The sequence below is a fragment of the Cygnus olor genome, chromosome 1 (assembly GCF_009769625.2).
Source record: "Cygnus olor isolate bCygOlo1 chromosome 1, bCygOlo1.pri.v2, whole genome shotgun sequence".
NCBI lineage: Eukaryota > Metazoa > Chordata > Aves > Anseriformes > Anatidae > Cygnus > Cygnus olor.
The window spans coordinates 189,038,974-189,061,239 of record NC_049169.1 but is presented as its reverse complement, the minus strand read 5'-3'; the positions used below and the strand labels follow the sequence as shown (position 1 = coordinate 189,061,239).

General features: G+C 36.3%; 1 protein-coding gene across 3 annotated transcripts in view; it reads left to right on the top strand.

The window, feature by feature from the left end:
* The window catches only part of TNFRSF19 (TNF receptor superfamily member 19), a 65,351-nt gene extending 46,490 nt beyond the window's left edge, over nucleotides 1-18,861 (top strand). For all 3 annotated transcript variants that reach the window (XM_040543983.1, XM_040543985.1, XM_040543984.1), the window contains exons 6-10: nucleotides 8,258-8,422; nucleotides 9,654-9,779; nucleotides 10,546-10,648; nucleotides 12,798-13,198; nucleotides 16,498-18,861. In XM_040543983.1, coding sequence (XP_040399917.1) covers nucleotides 8,258-8,422; nucleotides 9,654-9,779; nucleotides 10,546-10,648; nucleotides 12,798-13,191 — 788 coding nt within the window. In that variant the 3' untranslated portion in view covers nucleotides 13,192-13,198; nucleotides 16,498-18,861. The remainder of the gene's footprint in view (nucleotides 1-8,257; nucleotides 8,423-9,653; nucleotides 9,780-10,545; nucleotides 10,649-12,797; nucleotides 13,199-16,497) is intronic.
* The last annotated feature ends 3,405 nt before the right edge of the window (nucleotides 18,862-22,266 follow it).

The window sequence follows — 22,266 nt, the reverse complement described above, 5'->3', positions numbered from 1 at the left end:
TGCTAGCAAGACGGGTCATAGCTACTCAGCCAGCCTTTGATCCTGCCTGTCTGGTCATGACTACAGGAAGGAGCTTTCCACTCTGTCATGTTTCAATCCATACTGAAAACCGGTCCATGCATCACTCTACAAGGTCAGCAACTATGAGATATAGTTCGAACCTTTTAATACAAATCTGTATCCCGTATATGCGCGGTTCACAATGTTGTTACACTGCTGGTTATTGAAAGTAGGCTAATCTCTGTTAGCTAAAGAAACAACCTTCAGCCATGCTTATGCTCCATACATACACGCTTGCCGTTGTCATTTAACTAGTGAATATATGATTAGATTCTAGTGGGGATATGGTCTTCGTCTCCTCTTACAGAAAACATGTAATAGCAGTAGTTACCCACTTGAAAATACTGTATCTCTAGGTAGTGCAAACTCTTGGTCTGCTTTTGTGGATGACTTTTATAAGCATTTCAGAACTGAGAGCCACAGACTGTGTAGACAAGCCTTTTCTCTCATCTTTTTATATGAGTGACAGGGGAATGGTGTGTTTCCAGAAGTCCATCCCCTTCTGTCACTCTGGGACATGTTGTACATCCAAAGCGTTACCATCATCTGCTCATGTTTTCTTAGGATTAAGTGTTTTAGCAGATTACCACAGCAGAATTTTGTGAAATAACACAAATAGTCTGAAAACTAAGAATAAAGAAACATTCTTTGTTGTAGATCTTTCTAAACCAAATGTATTTGTACCAAGGAAAATAACAAGATTTCCATTCCAGCAGCAGTCACAACCCATATTCTATGCCCACTGTAGCTCTTGCACTGGAAGTCAGTGTTTTATTGTACGTTTTTTCCAATTCTATTTGTTTTTAGAGTTACCAGAAATTTAATGGAAAGTTTAGTAAGGACAATGCCAAGATAAATTTAAGAGTGCGCACTTAGTCATGACAATAGGAGTTACTCTATTCCCCAAAACTCACTATTTCGTGTTTTTGACAGCACTGCCCTTTATCCAAACTGTGTTGCAGAATTGCCTCCGGAGTCTGTATTTCAGTTACTAAAGCATGCTCCATGGCTTGGCTGTTGAGTGGCTAACTTAGTCACAGAGAATCTATTCTTGAAGTCTATGCAAAGTCCTGACTGGTGGTTTAAAATAAATTGTTGCAGCAGTCTATTTGGCCTATTGGAAGATAATCCCTGCACATTTCGCTATTTAATTTTTTTACTGTGTCCATGCAGAAGTCAAAGTTAAACAGACTCCAGAATAATTCGTTGGAGCCAAAAGAAACCAGCCCTTCAATTATCTCAACTAAAACTCATTAAACAGTTACTCAATAAGCTTCCTTCCTATGCAAGCAAAATCAATGTTCTAACACCAGCAGTTAAGAATATCTTGCATTTCCCAAAAGATTTGTGGATCCATCCTTTGCATCACTCACTTCTGATTCTCTTTTTCATGTCTTCTATAACTTTTCTCAGTCATGGTAACATCGGCTAGTTGAACTGTAAGCTTTAATGCTGTAACTGTCCTGAACAGACTTAACTGACTAAGAAATTGCACCAGGTTATTTTTGTTCTTCAACTTGGTAGTTCTGAAGATGAAATGGGACTGTAAATGCAGGGTATGAAACAGATATTTTTGTCTCTATTGAAAAGACAAAGCAAGTTTCATATGGGATCGATGTGGGATTGATGCAAGAACAAGCTATTGCAGCCCTGAGATTTTTAAGAAAATTTCCTATGCATCAAGATTTGTGTCTGAAAAATTTTTCAGGGAAAAAATTTGCACGTTCCCCGGGAAGAGAAAGTTTCAATCCAGCATTTTGCATGCCAATCGTATAATCGATGGTACACACCATTCAAAGTGTGCTGCAGGGTGCTTCCCTATATAGTAAACATAGTTTCTCAAAATTTGATGCACATTATACACTATCAGCTCAGCAGTAGTTGTTGTTACTAAGATGTTGGTAGAGGGCTTATCCACTATTTCTTCATTTGCCTCAAATGTCAGAATTTGTGATAACTTGGAATTCAAACAGATTTTCTGAAGTTCAGTATTTACCCATTCTAGATACCTTAGAGATTTTAAGCATTTATCCAAAAACAGCAAAACCCCTTTACTTTCCAACATCACATCAGGAGAGAGAAGTTGGTCAGAATGGCAGTTATTAACCACTTTTGATTTAAAAGAGGGAAGATAAACGTAAGCACTAGCATTCTCTAGTTAGATTTGAACAGGAGGTTATCCTAAAATTTTATATTTTTGTTCCCAAAACATTGCTTTCCAAAACATGGAAAAGAATTTGGGTAAGAGTACAAGTTAGAAATGAAGTAGGAAAACAGGTTTTCTGCTGTGCTTGGCAGTCTCATATGTTCTGACACAAACATTATGTGATACTGATTCAACATGAGAACACTTGTAAAAAGTGAGAAAGAAATTGCATTCTATGCAAAATAGGTATTAGACATCCACAGCTGTCAGAGGAACAAAGTGAGCTGCTAGAAGCAAAAGCCAGAAAAGTAATTGCTGGCACACCAACATATCATATCAACAGCAATATCTTCTTTGCGCCACCAGATCATGGTGACTATTTTTGCTTATAGAGGAAAGATATACCATCTTCTCCCATTAGTAACCAGTGGTATTATGTAAGAGGAGGCAAGGGGATATATAGTTCAGTGGTGACACAGATTTTATCTCCACGTCCTCTGATGCTGTTCTTACTCTCTGATTTTCTTCAATTTATTTGAGGGTACCAGTGACTTGAGAATTTGTTGTCACATTATATTTTTAAATAGCTAGACAGTTCTCAAAGCTGTAAGTTTTAACTATAAAGCAATGTTGCTTTTGTGCCTTTGTATCATTTCAATGTAGATGACCACGGTAGGACCAAGAAATAACATCTCTTAATTACCGAAATAGAACCCCATTGTGGAGTTTGAGTGTGCCTTACAGACACAGCAGTGTATATTCAGTACTGTATTTCAAATGCACGTACGCAATGTAATTTTCTACCATTTTAAACATAAAAGGCTGTCAACAATTGGAGTTCTGTAAAATAACACAGTGCAAGAGAAATGGGCTTAGAAATTAATAAATCAAATTTCAAAGATTTCAATTTATAAGCACATTTTTCAGGATTTCCAAACAAAGGATAAATACTTGAATAGTCATTTTCTCCCCTAAGGCATCTTGGTGTATTTATTAAAAAATAACAAGAACAGCAAAACAAAACAACAACAATTGTAGGGCACTAACTTGGAATCTAAAGGCTTTAATGTCAGCAGTTTGAGTACATTTGAAAGATGTGGTTTGACATGATGAACTTTTGGGTGTAGGCCATGCACGCAAATGGCTGTCCTTTTGCAGATGTTGGGAGATTCTCTCCAGTGTTTACCACAGTCTGCAACAGTAATGCGTAATAAAGTTCCTTACCTCGTACACGAAAGATCAGCAGAAGGGATGAAATATTCTCTTTTGTGAAGGCTCAGGAATATACTCAGGACAACTTACTTTCCATTGATGTTAATAGTAGTATGGCTTATGCATGTGTTTTATATATATATGCCTATAATACATGTAGTACCTGATTTATCTATCTGTACCTTATGTTCGTAAATAATGCATTCTTTTGCTTGTAGGGCAGCAGAGTGGGGGACTAGGTAGAGGTATTGCGTTTTTACTTTTAAATGAACACAAATATGTTTTAAACTTTTTTTTTCAAAATGAAGGCATTTCAAGATAAGTCACATTACCTCATATTTTCCACGGATCGAGAGCATGCATACACTTAGCCACCGCATTTCAGCTGACAGGCGTTAGCTTATTAAATTATTGTAACTTGAGGGTATAGCTGAGCCCTTAATTCTTGTAAAATTAAGATGGATAATGCAAACTTGAACCAATCAGAAAGCATAAAGGTAGTGGGCAAATACTTTTTATAATAGGTAAATCCTCTTTTCTCCTTTCTTGGGCAGAAATTCCATATTCCCATATTCCAAGAAGCAAACCATATTTTAGTTTAGTTTTTAAAGTATTTTCAGGCCTGATTGTAAAACATGGCACTTTGTCATGTCATTTCTATGTGGAGTTTTGATTAGCTGTGTTTTATTGAGAACCCTCTTTGGGTTAACATTGACTTGATGTGGTAATAGTAGTTTCTAAAGAAAAAGACAAACATAAAATTCCACATTTTATCTTCCTTAACTTCAGTAGTTATTTATTATATCCATGGAAGGAATGTAAAGTGCTGCATGTTCTATTTTCAAATGGTTAATCTACCATAGAAAACTCCCTTTTAGGCATGCTGATTCCAGTAGTGACTGTAGCTAATCATGGTTCTAAGGAAAAAAATCTGAGAAAATAAACATGAACTAAATGATAAAGGAAGTCTTTTTATGTTTTGTCCAATCTCTGGTTGCTTGGTATCATTGACTAAAAAATCAACTATTCTGTTTATTGGCAGACCTTACAGCAATACAGCTGGGATTCATATGTTCAGTATCAGGAGAGCTATTGCTATTTAACCATCTTGGATTAACAAAAACTTCAGTTGCTTTTAAACGCCACACCTTTGCATATACTGACATTACAATGTACTGCTCCTTAACTAGGGAAATAATGTGTATTTTAGTTTACTCCTCAAAATGATGGAGGAGGCAGCTTGGTATTTGGGGTAATTCATATTTAGCGCTAGCACATTTCTGGAATATGTTGGAACTAAAACTTAGAAAATGAAATCTGTTCCCTTAATAAAATAAGTTTTTTGTTATTCTATTTTTATGATGTATAATATGCACATGGTTTCAAGAACTGTAAAACAGCATGTACCTCCTCCCTTCTTTGTTAATGTATCATGTCCAATTCAGTGTTTAATTACATATTTAAAGTTAGTCATTTAATCATGTAATAGATGCAAGTACAAGTTTAAAATACACCTCCTTGCTTTACTGAAATGGGACCATTAAGTCTGTGAGCCTGAAAAGAGAGTTTATGAAAATGCATACATATCTGAGTAACACTGAAAGCAGAGTTCAGCAATGCCCAACGGGCCACTTTTACAATAGCAATCCACTTCTGAAATGTTGGTCTCTGCAGGGAAGATCACTATCATTATAATTAGAGCTAAAGTACAATGGACTGCTCACAGCAGCTATTCTAAAAAGTTCTTTGAAGGTGAAGATGAGTGGTAGACATTCTCAAGAGCAGAAAATTACTTTCTCAAGTTTAAAAAAAAAAAAAAAAGCCAAATAAATCTTTATGTTGCTAGATGGCTAAAAAATATATATCTTTTTTTTTGCCATCCCATTTAAAATAAAATCATTGTATTTCCCGTTTGGATGCTGCTGATGAGAATTAAAGAAATATATGTCATTTGCAATTTCCCAGAAGAAAATCTGATACGTAATTATACTTACAAATAGATAGATTTTGTGAGCAAATGAAGAGATGAAAATATAGCAGCTCCACCTCCAGTGATCTTGTTCAGTTTTTCCTTTCAAAATTAATAGTTCTTTTTTTCTACTAACTATGAAGGTTGATTTCTAAGAATTGATTAGTGCTTTTAGGTAGGTACATTGAAACTGGACATGGACATGAAAAATATTTGAAGACATTCTGATAGTTTTTTATTGTCTTGTTTTTAAATACATGTCCTGACCATCTTTAACCTTCTAAATACTCAGTCAGGCAATTGTCCAAAATTGAAAACCTGGTATCAGCGTACAGTCCTTGATTTTCACAGCAAAGCCACAAATAGGGCTGTATTTCACTGCTTCTCACAGAATTATATACTGGAATGTTACATACTGTGCAGAAATAGCTGCAATCCCTTAAAATTGTAAACTTAAAGCTACTGGTGCAAGGATCGTAGAAACTGAGTGAAAAGTTTTCTCTGTGTAAGATTGTAATGCTCCTGTCAGGGGCATTCAAGTTGTGACAAAAAGATTACAACACTGGTTGCTCTTTCTTTTAAACAACAATGAAGATCTGGAAAAGAGGTCATAGGACTTAGCTCTGTGAATAATGGGATTTATAGAAGAGCATAAAGAGAAGGACAGGTAATCATTTTTAAGAAGGAAAAGTACTTGTAAGCATGAATTGGAATTTTGCTCTGTTAGCTGAAATACGAATAATACACCATCTGCTGTAATAAGGAAAGTTACAAAACTGCAGTACAAGGACAGAGTTTAAAAATCTATTTCTTCTTCATGTAGAAGATACCAGCCTCTTCACTGATGAGTTTTGAGATCTACTGGTTTTTAATAATTCAGAAGCACAGAAAGATTGAAGTTGGCAGGGCCCCCTGGAGGCCCCTGGTGCCACCCCTGCCCAAGCAGGGACACCCAGAGCAGGCTGCCCAGGACCATGTCCAGGCGGCTTTTGGAGATCCCCAAGGAGGAGACCCCACAGCCTCCCTGGGGGTCACTGAGCAGAGCCTGGCTCCGTCCTCTCTGCACCCTCCCTTCAGGGATTTAGGAACATGGATGAGATCGCCCTGAGCCTCCTCTTCTCCAGGCTGAGCAGCCCCAGCTCTCCCAGCCTTTCCTCATAGGAGAGGTGCTCCAGTGCATCAGTCTTTGTGACCCTTCACTGGGTTCTCCAGTAGACCTGCTCAGTCCAATTTGGCAAACGAAAAGGATGCAAAAAAGATCTGGTGTCAATTTGCTCTCCATACTTCTGATCTAAGGGGTAGAACACAGTGGTACAAATCAAAGGTAAACAGAAATGTTAGAGCAGATATAAATGCAATAACACTTGGGTTTCTTTACATTCAAATCAAGAAATTAACAACTAAATAGTCATACTTGTGAATAATAGCCATGATCTGACTGACACAAAGTGTTTTGTTGTTGTTGTTGTTGTTTTTGTAATGCATATGTATTGGGTTTTGTTTTGTTTTAATTTTGGATTTTTTATTTCCTAGGAGTTGATATTTTCTTTGATATAAGTAGTCTGCAGACTTAGAGTTGGATGTAATGATGTTGATTTTCAAAATACCTAGCTTTTTGGCAAGCAATCTGACCATTATAACAAAGTGATATGGCATTTTAAATGCTTTAATGCCCATGTTTGATGTGTGTTAAGGAAATAGCATAGTTATTTCAGAAAAGTATTCCCGAGTAATACAATTCCATTGATTGCACAAAGTTAGCAAGTAAGCAAGTTCTCTCTTGCTGTTATTATATTGCAGTTAGGATAACAAACTGTTGTAGTTATGTACAATTTGATTAGTGATTTTAACATACTTTGGCAGACATTTATCTCCCAATTTAAACTTATGACTGCATAGACTATTTTTTAGGAAATTATGGTCTTCAGGTTTTAACCAAGAGTTTTCTGGGGGAAATAGGCACATTTGACTTACTTTTATAAGTTAATAAAATGTGGTTTGTGGCTTTTTTAAAATTTGCTGTCAGAGAAATACTCAAATTTTTGTTCCTTTCCTCATAAAATACTGCTGAATTGATGTGGCCTTCAAAGTCTATTGAAACAGATGAACTACCAGGATTAATAAGCTGTTAAAAATTATTTAATTTAAAAAGACCACTTGTATTTAAGATAGCTTCAGTAGTTAAGCCTGTGATACTTTTAGTATTTTTTGACTTCCCATGTAAAAGCAAATGTTTGTCGAAGCTAGAAACGCTACCTAAGTCTTTAGTAATACAGATATAAAGTAAATATGTTGAATTTTAACTAAGGGTATTATCTGTATTTTAAAAAATTATCACTGAATAAAAAAAGTTAGCACTGGTGAAATCCTTGATTTGATCATAGAAGTGCATGGTGTCATGACATGCAACGAAGCAAAATGGTACCTTTGACAGCATTCAAACTCCTGTGGGTGCCTCAACTCTCAGACAGTATCCTTTTGAAGGGAAGTTCACGTAATTGTGACTCCCTCTAGTGGGCAGCTTTCTCAACTAGACACTAGGAAATGTGCTCAATATTAAAATCATCTTTGACATTAAAAATTGAGAGGTCTTTATTTTCATGGTGAAGGTCTGATTTCATTCTCAAGGACAGTCAGAATGCCTTTGTATGCACCTCCACTCCTTATCACTCAGTTTGCAATATATTTTTCAAGTACTTTTTTTGAAATGTCATTGTTGATTACCTATGTGAGTGCTTATACATTAGCAGATGGAGGATCCTTTTTCTTCTGTGCTAAGAGCCTCTTCTGTTTTCCATACTTTCATTTGCATAGCTTTATATTCCTGAAATTCTACAGTTTTCTTAAATTATTATTTAATTGCATTTCAGGTACCATCAAAGTAAACCTTGTGAAGATCCCATCGACTGCTTCCAGTCCACGAGACACTGCTCTAGCAGCAGTTATATGCAGTGCACTTGCGACAGTGCTCTTGGCTCTTCTTATTCTTTGTGTTATCTATTGTAAGAGGCAATTCATGGAGAAGAAACCCAGCTGTAAGTTTCCAGTTATTACTATTTCTTTGTAATATTCATATATTGGTATTGGGTTCACAAATCTCTCCATATATGAATTAAAAAAAAAAAAAGAATTAAAAAAAAAAAAGATGTCTACAACATTCAGACATGTTTAGTATTGAGATGAACAAGCTAGCAGAAGCCCAAGACTATATATCCAAACATGTATGCTGGCTCAAGTGATGATGTTCTAGCTTCTACTGAGAAAATGCTGTGCAGATGTCCAGAAATAATTTTGCATTCATTCTGTACTATACTCTGTTAAATGCTGCAGAGAGATATTTGGACCAGTGGGGATCCAACCTGGGATGTCATTATAGAATTGCAATACCAATGTGGAAATACCATGATGTGACCTGTGTGTCACATGCCATTGTGAAATACGGATTAGCTTGTTGAGATAATGAATGTGGCCAATGGAAATAGCAGAATTTTCAGTAAAGATTCGTTTTTATGGGATTATTCAACAGCTTGCTTATCATGAATATTTTCTGGCACTGAATTTAAATTAAGAAAGAGAAAAGTTGAAAGCATTCTAGTTCCTATTTTTCATTTTAAAAAATATTTTATGACAGTATTTTAATGAACCCTGGATGTCAAACAATAATATGAACTTGGAAGAATTGATATTATCACTGTATACAGCCCGAGCAAAAATACAAAGAATCAGAGGGGAGTTGTAAGAATTGTTCCTAACTTAGACAATATAAGTTTTAACCTTTCCAATACAAGTTTTTAAAAATTTAGACATAGCGAATACAAACTTCAGTCAGTGAAATTTAATAACTCATTTGCCCTGGCCTACAGTTACACAGATTAAATGAAGTCTGCTGTTAATATAAAGCTCTTCAGGGTAACATAAACAAAATCCCAGTGGCTGAATGTAGAAAATTTCAGATTGAAATCACTGAGAATCATTAACCACAGAGAAAATAGAACAGTGAATATGATATCCTCTCAAATCATCATCAAAATAAGAGCAGATGTCTTCTTACGAGAGGCTGTAGTTGAACCAGCTGTTGTAGGGGTTTGTTGCAAAATCTGTGGTTTGTGTTATGTCAAACCCTGTCATCATTGTGGATCCTTCGGGTGGAAAATGTATGGAAATGCTGTATATTATGACATTTAAGTGTTCTTTGAAGATAGGAGACGCTGAACAGGAAAAAAGGTATCATTTGCTAATATATACTTTTATTCATTTTATCCAAAGGGTCTCTGAGATCACAAGACATTCACTACAATGGGTCTGAATTGTCATGCTTTGATAGACCACGGCTAAATGAGTATGACCACAGAACATGTTGCCAGTGCCAGAGAAGCACATCACAGACATGTGGTACGTTAGGTCTATTTAAAAGTCACTTTATGGAACAGGAGTAATACAAGCAGCAGAAACTCATGATAAACATTTATCTAACAATGGAGTTGTGACATTTAGCTTTCACTACAAAGCAAACATTGTCAAACTACCACGTGTCCTAGGCTAATTTCTCAATAAGAACATAGAATTTCTAAGTAGCTGTTTGGTTATGATTTTTTTGTTTTCATTCCAATGACCATTCACTTAAATAAAAGCCTTAAATGTCTATCTTATTTCATTCTGATAAAAATAGCACTGCATCTGCCTTGGAGACTTAAATTGGTATGAAGGATTTCACAGACAGTAAGAACATGATACTAGCTCTAAAGGACATTGAAAACCTGAACAATTCAAATCACTGAGATCAGAACAGATGCATTTATGGTATTAATACATATATAATTTAACACAAGAACACAAATTTAAATAGCCTAGTATGTTAATTGTCAGAATGTGGTACTTCCTCTTGCATGTAGCTAATTGAAAAGTAAACTAATTTAAGAGATATTCAGATTATCTTGACTGCCATCTGTATTAATCCTGGAGGAAGGGCTTGCCTTTTATAAATAACTATTTTAAAGTATAAATTAACCTATTTTTTGCAATATGAAATGTCTTTCCTCAACCTATATATTATAGTGTAATTAGTAAAATAATACTCAAGTTTGAAAGAGTACAGAGACTAAGTTTATACACAGCTTTAACACATTTAACATTATTAACTCAAGTTTCATTCCCTCAGGACCAGTTCACTTGATTCCATCACTATGCTGTGATGAGACCTGTAGCATGGAGCACAGCAGTCACAGTTGTGCTTTCCACTCACAGAGTACGCTCAATGAAAGGTAAACTAGTTTTATAAAAGTCTATTAAACAGTAGCTATTTTGTGTGCAACCAAATTAATATTTATACAGGCTGTTTAGAGTGGAATATATATATATATATATATGTTTAGAGTGGAATAACAGATTTTGATGAGCTGCAGCCATATCCTCCTGTTCTGTGCAAAAATGGGTTTATGGTAAAAACATCTATCAATAAATGAAGAAAAAAAATATGTAATGTTTAAGTATTACTTAATAAGTGCTGACATGTTACATCGGTTTCTCTGAAGAAGTGAGTATTTCTCTCACAAGTAGAGAGAAGTATTCTTACTCTTAGTCTATGGTACCTTAGAGGCTTTGGTGACTCCTATGGGTTAGCAAGGGTGCTGTATAAACCTGTGAATCTGGAGGGATTAAGATACATTTTAGAATTGTCATGAGGATTTTCTTTTTTTAGAAACTCTAAATGACTGTGAAGCTTAAAATATCTACTGTTTCTGAGTTTTACCAGATTGTAACCATTATTTTCTCCTAAACAGCTGAAAATAAATACAGTAGTACTTATTTCTACAAAATGAGCTAAATATATAAAATTTATGGTGTCATTCAGAGTTTCCTGGTTACAGATACTAACACAAGATGTATTTATTTCTTTTAACTGGAATTGTTTTCCATACAGAGTTTAAATTGGTTTCCAGCTGTTTTGTTCCTCTGGCCAAACGTAACTAAAAACATAGGAGCAGCTTCTTCATAAGTATTGCTTATGCAATAGGTTAGTGACTTAAGTAGATGTAAAATACTTAAATTTTCTATTACAACTTGTTTAAATACCAGCAAGTTTGAGTCATCCTTTTATACTACCGAGGCCAACAAATTGAGAGTTGTGTACTTTCTGAAAGGTCTTTTGGTTAAGGCTTTAAAAATAAATGTCATATCCATGCTATGTGGACATCAAAGATTTGTGGTTCCTTCCAGCAGAGATGGAGTTTGCTCCAATTTCCTTTGCCAAAATAATGTATTTCCTTCAATTGTGGTGCAACGTCCTGACTTCTACCCTCATCTATAAAAATGCTTTGTGTATATATCTAAGCTGTTAAAGCATCATCTTTTGGAAATGAGTAAAGCTACTTAAAATACGCTATAGGCAATGTTAGTGTGGGATGAGTTTTGGACTCACAAATTGTTATTGTATATCAGATTTAATATAACCTTTACATTTTTATAAATCCTGTCGATGGATTTGGAAATAAAGTATGTTACTATATAATTTCTTGTTAATATTTATTTTGGTGTACTATATTAGGAAGCATTACTGGGCTTTCAGTAGAGATGGGCATGTATAGTGCTTTGAGATGTCAGTATCAGGGTATTTGAGATCACTGAGTTTCTACTTGCACTTTCTTCCATTTTTTGTAAAATAATTCATCTAAGAATTTAAAATCCTCGCCCTTCTTTAATATTAGGTCCTTTCTACATGAAAGAGAGTTGGAGGAAAATTTTTCACATTTTGAAGACTAGACAGAACAAACAGAAAAAATCTGAAGTAAATGGATGTTCAATATGAAATCATGCAAATAGAAAAAATTTTAACCAGTCATGTAGTCTGTTCAGTTCCCTCAGTCTGGTGCCACTTTCTTCTTTTACTTCCATTAGATATTTGTCAATATATTGTTAATATTTGCTAATATATTTATTAGATAAAAGAAAAAAAACACACTAGTGTTGAACATTCCATACTCTTCCTCAACATCTTTTTTGCTGCAATTTAAGCTTGTTATGTCTTATCTTAACCCTCCTCCACACACATAAATTAGAGAACAAATAAATCCCTTCCTCTTTGCAACATTTTTTTTTGTATGTGAACACTACTACAGTATTTTTCACCACATTCCTGTTCTTTAGACTAAACATTCCAACTGTGTTTCATATTTTCTATTTTAGGCATCCTTCTTTACCTCTAGTAGCAATCTCCAGAGCTCTCTTCATTTCCAGGGGAAGGACAAACTGGCTTCCCTTTCAAAAGAATTTTTTTGGACAGGGTGCCTCTGGAGTACTGACTTAGTATGACCCTTTTTAATCTTTTTGAAATATCTGTAACTGCTATTGACAGTAATTACTAATAATATTTTCTGGAATGTTTTTGAAACCATGTGTCTTTTTCATTTGCAGGGCTTCTGATTCTGTTGGAGAAATGATTCCTACCTTCCTTGGTTCTCTTTCACACTCTGCCTGTGGAGACATTTCAGATGCTTGGCCTCTTATGCAAAACTCAGCTTGTTGTGACAGCATTTCTTCCTGTGAATCATATTCAGAACTGACTGGAGTTGCTGCAAAATCCTGCAGTCCAGAGACTGAAAATGCAACTACTGTTGAGTCAGATAATAACCAGGAACTAAGCGATGTACTTATTTCAGCTAAGTCTCTTGATGGAAACATTGCAAAGTCCTTTGAAATCTCCGAACACAGAACATATATAGAAGTTTCATCACTTCAGAACGCAGCGGCTGCTGAAACCCAGCCAAAGACGAAGTGTAATGGAACAGCAGATGACTCTACGGAGTGATAAAGAGGTAAGGAACATAACTACAAAGAAGGAGTGAGAATGAGTCCTCCAGACAGATAGATAAAAATAGAATTGTAAGAAGTTGTAGGGTTGTGTTTCTCCATAGGTTACACCTAGCTGTCGCTGAAATAAGCTAAAACTCTTCAAGAGATCCAGCAGTTTCACATTTTAAAATGATTGAGTGAACTTGAAAGGTGTAATTACTCCAGGTGTAATGTTGAAGTAATGTGAACCAGAATAAAGGGGTAAGCCTGTACACCAGTCAGTTTTTATCAACTTTTCATTACATTTCAGGAAAAAAAATATCAGTTAATAGTCTTATGACCAAACTATTATGTGAGGCTGGTCCTTGTTTATGAGGGACGAACTGAGGACTTGTCTTTGCTTATCTTAAACAAAGCATAAAAGACAGGCAAGTGTTCATCTAAAAATAAAGAAGCACAAAGCCTTCTCTATGAAGTTCTTATGGAAGTAAGACAGACAAGAATCTCGAATGTTTTTAAATGTCATTTGTATTCCCATGTCATCAGATAAAACATTCCATGAGTTTGTCCACAAAATACAATTTAATCTATAAAAGCTCAGTTTTCTAACTCTCAGAGAAAACAAAAGTCTCAGGTCAAAATGAGAAGAGGGAATAAACAATTGTCTCTACCGTGTAACAGTGTAAGCATCACAGAAAGTCAGTCTGCTACTGTGTGATTATTATATCATTTATATTATCTATGCTCTGCTTTTGTTGCTTTTTAATATTATTATTATTACTAAAAGTTATTTTCTACTATTGAAAGTAACTTTGAGCAACAAATAGATAATCTGTGAAAGGATCCTCAGGTATGGCATGTATACTGGTGGCGTTATTCAAGGGTTATGTAGGCTGTGGCTGCAAAGCTGAGGTAGTCTCCTGAGCAAGTACACAGAGACAGGAACAGAAGCATTTGCCACTAATATTAATAATCCACCACATTTAATTAAGAAAATTATGGTATCTGTAATTATGAAAATTTCAGGTCATCTGCAGAAATAAAACTGCCTTCCTTTGATCCTCTTCCATTCAGTTTGCATGCCACTTTCATGTTGTTCTTAAATAAGAAGTAGAAAGTAATTAGTATTTAACAAAAATATACATATTCTGGAAATATGTAAGTGCAAAATTAATTCTTTGCAGATCAAACCTTAATCTTCAGATGACATTTTCAAGAGGAGAAAAGGGAAATAAACAGTGCTAAGTCAAGAATTTTTTTTGCCATTGACTTCAATGGAACTCGTATATGACCCTGAAAACCTATTGCTATCACTGAAAATATCAACCTGATCTAGGTTGCACATAGGTTTTTCAATATATTATTTACAAATTACAGTTTGGAAATAGGTAGTTTTCTCTGTCATGTTGGAATACAAATAGTTATTGTCTACCACAAAATCCCATGTGTCATTAAGCAATTGTCATAGTTTCATTTTGGAATATGCCAAATATTGTATCAGGTGGTAGACATATTCTCTAAGTATTTATAGGAAAGGACAATGGCATGGCTATAACTGCAAATCTCGATGCTACTATTTCACAGTTTTTCAGAGGCTATCAATGGAGGTTGAATGCTCCAGTGAGCTTCAATGGACTAGAATTCCATATTAACATGATAAAAAAATCAAAATATCATTTATGTGTTTTTTCCTGCTAAACGAGTATTCACTTAAGCACTACATGATTAACGTTATTTCAAGTTCTTCTAGATGAAGGAACCATAGAATTTCATTAAACCGTTACAAAAATTAACTTACGTTTCATAGAATCATTAAGGTTGGAAAAGACCACCAAAATCACCTGGTCCAGCCATCCCCCTGCCACCAATGTCACCCACTAACCCATGTCCCTAAGCACCACGTCCAACCTTTCCTTAAACACTCCCAGGGACGGTGACTCCACCACCTCCCTGGGCAACCCGTCCCAATGCCCGACTGCTCTTTCTGAGAAGAAATGTCTCCTCATTTCCAACCTGAACCTCCTCTGGCGCAACTTGAGGCCATTCCCTCTAGTCCTATCACTAGTTACCTGCGAGAAGAGGCCAACCCCCAGCTCCCCACACCTTCCTTTTAGGTAGCTGTAGAGAGCAATAAGGTCTCCCCTAAGCCTCCTCTTCTCCTGACTAAACAAGCCCAGCTCCCTCAGCCACTCCTCACAGGACTTGTGTTCCAGGCCCTTCACCAGCTTCGTAGCCCTTCCCTGGACAGTCTCCAGGGCCTCGATGTCTTTCTTGTACTGAGGAGCCCCAAACTGAACACAGCACTCGAGGTGTGGCCTCACCAGAGCAGAGTACAGGGGGCCGATCACCTCCCTGGTCCTGCTGGCTACGCTATTCCTGATACAAGCCAGGATGCTGTTGGCCTCCTTGGCCACCTGGGCACACTGCCGGCTCGTGTTCAGGCAAGCATCGATTAGCACCCCCAGATCCTTCTCCTCTGCACAGCTTTCCAGCCACTCTGCCCCAGGCCTGTAGTGCTGCATGGAGTTGTGGCCAAAGTGCAGGACCCGGCACTTAGCCATGTTGAACCTTATCCCATTGGCCTCTACCCATCCTGTCCAGGTCCCGTTTTCATCTTCTTATGTTGTGTAAATTGTAAATTTTCTTATTGATTCATATATGTATGTATAAATCTTTATTGGTATTTCAAAATCATGTATTCTTTGACTTTTTTCTTTTTGCTATAATGTATTAATACTGAGATTTCGGTATAATTCCAAACAAGTAACATGATTTGGGTAGGTTAGGTTTTTCTTCTTTTTTTTTTTTTCTTTAATAGACTTTACTGAGTCACCTTGTACAGTTTCTGCATATATCTTCCATATTTCTGATTTCTTCATTGCATCATTATATATGTTTGTTTGATGGAGAAATTTCAGCAGCATTTAGTGCACTGGACCAGGACTAGGCTTGCTTGACACATATTCTTAGGTGTGCCTCTGACTTACTGTACAACTCCAAGAAAATCATCTCAGTTTCCCTCATTATGTTCCATTTCCCCTTCATCTTTCTCATCTTTTTGAAATACTTTGAGAGAAGGAAGGTCTTTTTAATACATGTGTATGGATTACAGTCTTGCATAGAGCCATACATTGTTATTATATTGCAAAATAAATAATAATGTGATAAAATCAGAAGATACAGGTTCAGTCCTCAGGTTTACATGAATTTTCACAGTCAGCAGTAAGTATAGCAGTATTTTTTTTAGCATTTAGTCAGGTACAGAAGTACATACAGTTTTTTAATGAGTTTATGTAACCACTGTTCTATCAATTTCTTTTAGGAAACCAACATGTTTCTCTCAGCGCTAAAACGGAGTCTTCTCTGCAGATTGTCATCAAATACGGTCTGGTCTTCAATGACACACAGTTTCAAAATCAGCTGGAAAAAAATGACATAATTTCACACATTGTAAGCAAGCAGTTGCATCTGAACTAGAACAGCTGTAACGTGAAACTTGAAGGAGCATCCTAGGAGAACCCTGAAAGTGGATTCATGACCTTTTGCATCTTTTTTTTTTTTTAAAGAACCTTTTATTCCATAAGATTCTCAAAAAGTCTAATGGAGTGAGCTTAAAAGTGTATGTAAATACTGCAAAAAATATAAGTAAGTTAGTGTGTTTAGATGGGTGTCTTAAATATGGCTACAGAGGTCAGAAGGCCTGGGACAAGACTTTGCCAGTTATTCTGCTTGCAGATTTATGCATGCATTTGGATTTTTTTTTGTCTGGTTCTAGTTTTTAACTCAGTTTCCTGCTGTTGAAGGATTTAAACATTTCTATTTATGCAAGGATCATCTATTGATAAACTGAAGCTTTTATTATATATTACATCATAGTCAATAAGCTAGTTTGGGGAGTTAAAGACTTTGCATGTTACAATATGTATGATTGAAGTCCCTTCCAACCAATTATTTTGTTTGTGGGAGGGAGCATTGTTTTGTTAAATGTAGCAGGAGATTAGCTTTAAATTAGATTAGGTTAATGAAAGTCAAACGTATAGATAGGGATGTTGTGTTTAATTGGTAGTCCCAGTGTTGGAAGACAGCACTTGTTGTTATAACATGTATCTTTTGGATGTTGAAATATATGTAATCAACTCACATCAAAATGTCAAACTACAGCAGGTGTGTCATCAAAGTATTCATAAGTGAGACCTATGACTGTTTTTTTTTAGTAATGAATTATTTTCTGTGGCCAAGCTTCATTGTGACATAATTGACTCATTTAGTAGGCCTTCTTTTCTTTTTATTCATGTCACTCTCTCCTTCTCATTGTAGCATTTTGTGTAAATTCAATTTGTCCATACAAAATATAAAAATGAATTTGTAACATTTTTTAAGATACTTCTGAACAGAATCCTCAAAGTTATGCGCATGCCTAGTCAATTATCACCAACCTTCTGCCCTCCTTGTTCTTTAAGATGTTTTTAACTGCAGTTTGTTGTACCACTTCCTATAATACCGTTTGTTCTGCAGCCATTTTTCCCTAAAATAGTGTTCACTTCTGTGAGTAATCCCAGTAACCTCCAATGATTCATAACATTCAACAGGCTCAAACCTGTTAGTTGTGACCTCTAGCAATTATTCTTTAAAAATACCCAATGTGCCTTGACAAAAGCAAAGCAATCAGCAAAACAAATGTAATTTTGCAATAAATATTACTCATCTTTCTGCACATTGTTCATATGGCACTGGAAATGATGAGACAGTAGTCGTGTTCCATAATGGAAAAAGGCTTTTGCTTTGAAGCACCCAGTAGAAGATTGAACCTGTACAAGAAATAGCTTGGCCCAGTGTAGGCAGCCAAAATCAGTGAGCTTATTCATGCATGCAGAAATGTTGAATAACAGTTCTCAAATTCAAACCAAAGTGAAGAAACTACATAAGGGATTTTTTTTTTAAGTAGTAGGTACTACCATTTGATCACTGACATAGTAAAATAATATGCAGTTATACAAGGAGAATAATTATACAACTAAAAACTGAAAAGCATATATTCAAATAAGAATTGTTTTGAATATTTTCTTTGGATACTTTTGTACATTTAAGAAGTGTTGAAATATTATTTTTCACTACATTTGCATGAAGAGATGTGTGCTTCTTTGTATATACTTTGTAAATAGAAAGAAAATCCAATGTGCATTTCATTATATGGCAAGATATTTTTAGAACATGTGGAGATTTAACTTTGCATTAATAACAGTTCTGCAAAAAGCTTTGTTCAAAAATGTTGCCAGCATCTGCCACAGTAAGTATGTTTCCCATTGGAATTTACACTTTGTACAATTGTTTTTGTCCGGCAACTCTAGATGAAAATACTCATTTCTTCAAATGAGTGACAGATAGCTTGAGAGCAAATTGGGAGGAAAAATGAAGACAGTGCTTTTTAAATATATATGTATATTGTGTATATACTTTTTTCCTTAATTTAACCAAATTGGTCTTTTTTATATTGCCTGTGGCAAGCAGTGTTGTACATGCCAATAGAAAACATACACTACCACCGCATTTAGACAGCCCACATATCACATCTAGGGGCTTACAGTGCTGTTTTAGTTACTCCTTTAAAGAATGTAAATTAAAACCTTGTATAAATCGTTTTGTAATACTTTTTTTTTTTTTACTTGTGAATAAACTGTTACATGAATCGATCATTGTTTGTCGATTTCATATTAATAGTAGCATTCTATACAAAGTTAGTGGTGAATTCTTTTATTATTTTGAGCAGAATTCCATCTCAATTTAATTTTATTGAAACTTCAGTACAATTTGGTACCTCTTTGTCTTGAGATGCTTGCTGTTCAACAGTAGCATCGTTCTTCAAGCTGGAGGGCCTTGAAGAAGCAGTAAGTTAACATTAAGCCTTAGAGTGACAATACTTCAAAATCTTTTCAAAAGCTTGCTTCTCGAGAAAGGAAAGAAAAATGGTGAGTACCGCCTTTAGCTTCCCATTTAATGTCTTTGAAAGGAAAACCAAGAACTTCACACAGTCGACTGCTTCAGACAGGTGAAGTAAATAATGAGTAGCCGTACTTTTGAAGCAGAGAGGTATGCCCAACCGTGGCACCTGACTACTACCAGCAGAGCATCCGCTTGTGTTGCACGGCAGCAGCAAAGAATGGTTTCAGACCTTGCTTGAAGAAATAGGGAATATTGATAGACAAGACTAATTACCAAGGATTATTTAGGCCATTTTAGAGTGTTTTCCAGAAGGCTTATATTTAAACAATTAGGAAAGGGATGGCATGGTTTGACAAACAAGAGTCGTGGACTCAGAAGAAAGAGAAGTGCATGTGAATTGATAATTGATACAACTGCGTGATTTCTAAGGGCAAAGACATAAGAGGCAGTGACTGGAAGCCAAATCCAGATAATGATGGTGATAATATAAAGCCAGGATATTCGTGGTAGAGAATGTGTAGCACTATTGGTTTTATCGGAAAGTGTGAGATAAACTGAAAGCTTCACTGTCCCTGTCTCCTCAGAAGGGACCTGTTGTTTACTCCAGCAAATTTCAGATTAGTTCTTTTCTGTGTATTTCTATTACTTTCTCAAGTTTTTTAGTCTTAGAGTTCCTTACAAAGCTTAACTGAGCTTTCAAAAGAGGCTTTTTATGTCTTAACTGTTCGTAAATATTCTTCATGGAGAGAATATCCTTGGAGATCTCACAGGCGTGAGCCAGTCTCTGGCAGGTGAAACTAAGCAGTTCCAAACTGGACGTAAGGCACATACTTTAACAAGTGTAATTAACATACAGAGCAGTTAGTGATGGACATGATGAATTCTATACTGTGGTTTTTAAGAAGATTCATGTTAGCTCCAGGAAAAGTTACAGGTTTGATATGGAAAGCTGAGGGTGAATGTCTACAAAAGGCTAAGCCATGCTGAGACCCATAGCTAAGCCAAGCAAGAGAGGCGCTTCAGCTGTATATAAACACAAAGATGTCATACAAATACTGACTGTAACATGTCTGAAAAAACATAGATTTTCACTCATCCTTTTCCTATACAAGGCTGATCAGTGACTTCAACAAATTGGTCTGACCATGTAACATGTAATGGCAGAGATGAGAAAATTTTCTTTGCAGACCACGATAAATTGATAAAATCTGCAAGCAACACTTCAGTGGAAAGGGCTTAAGCTAACATGCTCTGAATAAAGGATCCACACAGTTTTGAGATTGCTTGAGCTACTTCCATTATTTATTTACTTGGCTATTTTAGGATGATAAAAGTTTTTAGCATGATAAAAGTTTTCCAGGTAGCAGAATGAAGATCACAGACACAGCTGGCGAGCGTTGAAAAGATAATATTAAAAGCAACATCAACAACGGGTAACTGGAAAGTTAAGTCACAGCAAGAGGGTCTGCCAGATCCCAAGCACCCTGTGCCAGTAGACACTTACACAAGCAGTGAAATCAGAGCTTGTACACAGTGGAAAGCACATGTGTACCTGCAAGTCCCGTGAAGCTTGCAGGTCTGCGCGAAGCAGCATGAGGTGTGTTGTGTTAGTGACCCTGTAGCCCTCTGTACTGATAAAGACAGCTCCGTGACTCCCAGCACGGCCAGGATCACGGTGGCATCGCCCTGCCAAATACGAAAATGAAATGAAGAAAATCAAGAGAGAAACAGGGATTGAAGCAGGTGTTTATGATATTTTATTTGGAAGCAAACTACAAAACAAACTGTGTGTGTTCTTAAGACTATCACACACATTTGATTGTATCAGATATAACACAAATGTCTTCAGCAAGACTACACTATTTTAATCCACCCTACCAAAACGAAAAATAAATAAAATTTTTCCTGCTTGCATTGCTTTCTAGTGCAGCGATGTTTCCTGCCCTTTGTGCAAGGTAGACCAAGCCCTTAATCCAATACCACTCATCCTCACATCAGTTTAAGATCACATGGCTTTCCCCTTTGTTGTGGGCTCTTTGAGGGCCTTCGGTTTGCATTCCTGTGAAGTCCCTCCAAGCAACAACCTTCATGCGTTTAATTAATCCTCTCGCTGACTGTGGCGGTGGAGGTTTAGCTTGCTACCTGCAGCACATTCCACATCAGACACTGCTGCTTTGTTTCAGCCATACAAAAACGAAAAGCACTGAAGCGAGCGTGCACTGTTCTTGGAGCCAAGGAGCGGGCTGAGGCTGCGTACTGCACAGCCATACAATGCCCACTCTGTGCTGGCAGGGTGCAATTTCATCCATATTTAGTTTTGGCGTGAGCGCTGGTAAAACCCACTTGCTCCCCACATGGCGGATGAGCTCTTTCGATTATGTCCGATAAGGCAGCGTTTTCAGGAGGCTGAAATAATGGTGGGTGGTTGTGGAGTGAGCCTGCTGCCTTCCACAAGAGCAGCGAATGACGGGATTAGTGGAAATGTTTCCTAATAATATCCTGATGGGGGGGTGGCTGGTGGGGGCACACTGTGGCTCTTAGCTGGTGACATGGCTTCAATGGCAGGTGAAGTTGAGGAAGATTTAGATTTTCCCATCATCTGATTTTATAAATCCTTCCTTATCACAGTTGAATATTGTTGTTTGGTCCGACAAAGGGGAGTTTGGCTTGTTCAACAGGTTATAAATGAGATTTTTTTCTAAAGCATGGGTGGAAAAGCACTCACAAAAAGAACGCAGCTTTTAGGAAGTTCTTTCTCCAAGCCTCCGTCTTTTTGACGATTTCCGTTGCTCCTGCCCAGCTCCCAGTTTCAGTTTGTGGATGGACACTCACCTGCTAGTCAGCACGCAAAAATTGTCATTATTGTAGGCTCAACATACCAACATCTATTCTGTAACCAATTAAGGGGCAGCACTGAGTTAAAGCCTGGAAAAAATGAAACCACTGTAATTCAAGAACTCATGTTTTGCCCAAGGTACGTATCAGACAGTTCATTGGAACATAACGATAAATATATATAAATACCATGTGTAATATCCATGTGTCCATAAGCATATATTCTACAGTAGAATAAAATAATAACCAATTAAAAAAAGAAAGAAAAAAAAAAAAAACACGTGATAAAGGTATTGCATATGGTCTCAGGTGGGGC